Genomic DNA, 4,219 nt, shown 5'->3' with positions numbered 1-4,219 from the left:
GCGACCCTTCCGTTAGCAATGTTCTAAGTAACACCAGTTAAAGTCAGAGGCTCACAAAGCTGGATGGGTGGAGTCATGTATCTGGCCTGTCATCAGTGTCCTAACTAAGGTGGGTATTGCTCGTTTTTATGATAATTGTTCACATGTTCGTAGGGAAAGTTAATGAGGTGAGCTGCCATAACAGACAAAATGTCAGAGATTTAAATAAAAGAAAGGTTAGCTATTCTCGCATAACAGTGCGCAGTAGGAGATTGCAGTGATGGCTCTAGTGTCGGCAACCTGGGCTCTTCAGAGTACATTCCAGGTTCATGATGTGGTTAACTTCTGGTTCCAGATTCCACCAACATGTCTTCGTTAGGAAAGAAGGTTATAGAGAATATGCTCCCTGCTGAGCGGTGGTGACACACGCTCTGTGGATCTCTGAAATCGAGGCAAATTTTCTTACAAAATGGAGACCAACACAAGTAGTTTCTGCTACAGGCCCGTCTCACCGAAGGAATCTCTATTATAAAAACAAAACCTAAAAAACGAATCCAAAGAGCAAAAAACGGTGGTGAAAGTCGTAGCGAGAGAAGGAAGGACAAGGGAAGCCGGGTTTCCTAACTAGGAAACTGGGTTTAGCCTCTGGCGCCAGTGCAACAGGTAATCCTTTGCCTCTTTGATCCTACTGCAGAGCTTGCTGCTCTCTGCGGCCGCAAACCTGTCTTTCTGGCTCTCCCCATGCAGCTGCCGCTTGACTTCATGACCCTTTCAAACTGATTCCGCAGGGCAGGCAAAGTAATTGAGCGTCCGTCCCAATACAGAGGTGTTTACAGGTGAGATTTGCTTTAAAATGCCCAGCAAGAAATTAAAAGGGGCACGGATGCACCCGATTGGCTAGCGGTGGATCTGTGGCCGCCCAGTGTGGGCTCTAAGCCAGCTTTTACTGCGTGAGGAGACGCGGTCGTGGGAGCACCGTGGTCGGCTCCCCCCGGGTCCTAACGCGCGCCCGCTCACCGCCGGCCGGGTCTGGAGCCGCTCCGCCGGGTATCCGCTCCCTCCGCAACCCACTCATCCGGGGGCGGAGCTTAGGACCCGAGGCTTCTCATTGGCCGTATCCCGGACGCTCCCCTTCCCCGCCCCTTGACGGGGGTGAGAGGTCAGCGGCCAGCCGGTGTGCTGGGTCGACAATGGCGGGGCTGTGGGTCGGGACGGTGGCGGCCGGGCGACATTGGCGGCGGCCCCCGCAGCAACTGCTGTGGACGCTGAAGGTGAGCAACGCCGGGCTTGCCTGCAAGGGCCTGGCTGCCCCGGGTTCCCAGGCGGCACCCGCGGTGCATCCCGGCTGCCCCAGGCCGCATATTCCGAGCCGGCTGTGCTCACACTCCGTCCTGGCACGGGCATCCCTGGGAGAAGGCTCGCGCCCCAGGGCTCTAGCCTGAGCTCTTCCTGACGGGCATGGGCTTCCAATGGAGAGAAACCCTCTGCGGGTGCTGGGGTCCCAGCGCCTGGTGGAGCTGGCTTCTCCCAGCTTTCCAGACAGCTTGTAAGAGTTCTACAGTTCACGTGCTCTTTGCTGACTTTGCAGCGACTTTGAAGGGTTTCTGTGTGACTATGGATTGCTGTGTGAATAGTTAAAAGACTGCGAGTTTGTACAAAGTTTGAAAGAAAAAGAAAATTGTGCTAAGTCAGGATTGTTAAGAGTCCACAAGTATGAGCCGAAAGCCTGTTTAAACTGTACGGCACCACTATATACTGCGTGGGAAACGCACCTTCTGCATTTATTTCTCTTCCTTGGCAGTGCTTACTTGGCCTGGTTAGAAACATACTTCACTTCCCGCCAGTCACCCTGGGTGTCATGGCGATACTTTGGCCCCCAGATTGGAGCTTGTGTGAGCCTCCTTTCTCCTTACTCACGGAATATTTTGTCACTTGCCGCACTGACTTACCTAAGTTTTAAAGTGGATTTACTGTTCCTTGAGCAAAGGGTGAAAACCCTTTGAGAGCTGTTGTGTGCCTGTTAAGCTTCCCTGTCTTTTCTGATGTATATCGTTCAGTCAGTTGCGAAGTGTTGTGTGTCAGTACTCACGTCCTTGGCAAGGCTGCGGTAGGATTGGGAGTTCACCACCATGCTAGGTTACATAGAAGAAACCTGTGTCAAATCCTTCTCTACCTCCCCGGGGCGGTATAAAATCTCTATGATGTTTGATTTATGGCTATTTTGAAATTTGAGTTGGAAGGCCCTTCAGAGATTATCTGCCTCATATTTTTTGTTTTTGATTTAGATGGAAGTCTCTTTGTACAGCCCTGGCTGTTCTGTAATGCTCTGTGTACACCAGACTGACCTTAGACTCACAGAGATCCACCTGCCGTTCGCCTCTGGGTGCTGTGTGTACTTCCATAGCCAAGCTCATTTCATTCTCTTTAAGGAAGTGGAAACAGGTCCAATAGGCATTGTGAGCTGAAGGATAGTTTCTGACGTATTAGCCTCAGAATGTTGGCTCTCACAGTTCCGTGTGTTGCCACACAGCTTTTTTTTATTTTTATCATCCTGTAATCAATCTATTTTTGCTCTTGCAAAATCTCTGACACATTTATGAAATGGTTTGTAGTGGAAAGGTAGGGACTTTGGACTCATACTTTGAATACTTATTCTTTTGTGGGATTTGTTTTCTTGAGGCAGGGTCTCAGTTAGCCTAGGTTGGCCGGCCTCAGATTTGCTGTGTCGTGGGGGAGGCCTTGGTCTCCTGCTCCCACTCTCTAAGTGCTGGTCTTATAGGTGTGCACCACCACACCAGGTTTGGATACTGTATATTAGATGTATGTCTTTTCAGAGAGTTTTGTAAAACAATCTTTATTGGGAGCTGGAGAGATGGCTCAGTGGTTAAGAGCATTGACTACTCTTCCAGAGGACCCGAGTTCAACTCCCAGGACCCACATGGCAGCTCACAACTGCCTGTAACTCAATTTCCAGGGGATCCAACATCCTCGTATAGACATACATTCAGGCAAAACACAAATTCACTTAAAAATAAATATAAATAAATTACAAAAAATCTTTATTGACTGTCTCCTGTGTAGATGAGTACAGTTCCCAGTGTTTACAAATTTCTCTAGTAATGAGACAATAAACTCTTATTGAGAAGTTTTGGTGCTGAGGAAAAAATAAAATAGACTGAGTTGCCCAAGTCAAGGATATTTAGACCTCTGTACCGTAGACCAATATTCTCAATTGATTCATTCTGTCCTCACATTAGGCATATAATGCCACTTGTAGGGAAGATGGACTCAAGGCCCACGGAGTTACATGACTTGCTTAAAGCCATGCAGCTAGTAAGGGCAAATTTGGAACTTGGAAGCTGTGGCTCCCCAGGAATCCAGCTCTCTGCCTGGTACATTTAGGTAGAGCTGCATCATTGACCTAGATTCCAAGAAACAGTCAATACTATTAATAGTATTTCTTTGAGTATATTGTGCTATTTAAGCTAAACAACATCTCCCTTTGTAAATAGAGATTTCAGCAAGAGTCAGTTAGGTGGCTTAGTGGTTAAGGGTGCTTGCTACAAAGCCCTGATGACCTTGGCTCATACTTGGAACTCACCTGAAGGTGGAAGGAGAGAACCGACTCCCCAAAGTTGTGCTCTGACCTCCATCATACACACACCTATAATAAAGCAATAATAAAAGAATTTTACAACTGGCCCTTGAGAGATGGCTCAGCCCTTCAAAGCATTTCCAGAGAATCTGCGTTTAATCCCCCAAATTCACACGGCAGCTCAAAACCATTTAGAGTTCTGGCCTTTGAAGGCACTGGACGTGCATGTGACACACAGACACGTGTAAATAAAACACTCATACACATAACATAAAAAAGTATACAAGTTTGAAGGATGAGGCGGTCTTTTTTCTAAAAAGGAAAACAACAGTGTTGTGAGAGCCTGTGTCCAGAGGGAGGTCCACGGAGGGAGCCGCAGAGCCTAGGGGGTGCTGGGGTCCACGGAGGGAGCCGCAGAGCCTAGGGGGTGCTGGGTCCACTGAGGGAGCCGCAGAGCCTTGGTGGTGCTGGGGAGCATGGAGGGAGCAGCCGACCCTAGGGGGTGCTGGGTCCACTGAGGGAGCCGCAGAGCCTAGGTGGTGCTGGGTCCACGGAGGGAGCCGCAGAGCCTAGGGGGTGCCTGGGTCCACTGAGGGAGCCGCAGAGCCTAGGGGGTGCTGGGTCCACTGAGGGAGCCGCAGAGCC

The 4,219-nt window shown here is 49.5% G+C and overlaps 1 protein-coding gene across 2 annotated transcripts in view; it reads left to right on the top strand.

The window, feature by feature from the left end:
• Positions 1–1,105: 1,105 nt before the first annotated feature.
• Positions 1,106–4,219, top strand: part of Pcca (propionyl-CoA carboxylase subunit alpha) — a 272,275-nt gene continuing 269,161 nt past the window's right edge. Inside the window, exon 1 of one of the 2 annotated variants that reach the window (XM_050150358.1) lies at positions 1,106–1,250. In XM_050150358.1, coding sequence (XP_050006315.1) covers positions 1,170–1,250 — 81 coding nt within the window. In that variant the 5' untranslated portion in view covers positions 1,106–1,169. The remainder of the gene's footprint in view (positions 1,251–4,219) is intronic. The other variant, XM_050150359.1, reaches the window with a different exon arrangement.

Source organism: Alexandromys fortis, unplaced genomic scaffold, assembly GCF_014885135.2.
Source record: "Alexandromys fortis isolate MF-2015 unplaced genomic scaffold, M_Fortis_MF-2015_v1.1 scaffold_66, whole genome shotgun sequence".
In the NCBI taxonomy this organism is placed as follows: Eukaryota; Metazoa; Chordata; class Mammalia; order Rodentia; family Cricetidae; genus Alexandromys; species Alexandromys fortis.
The sequence above is the reverse complement of the archived record's forward strand: the minus strand, read 5'-3'. Positions and strand labels throughout refer to the sequence as shown.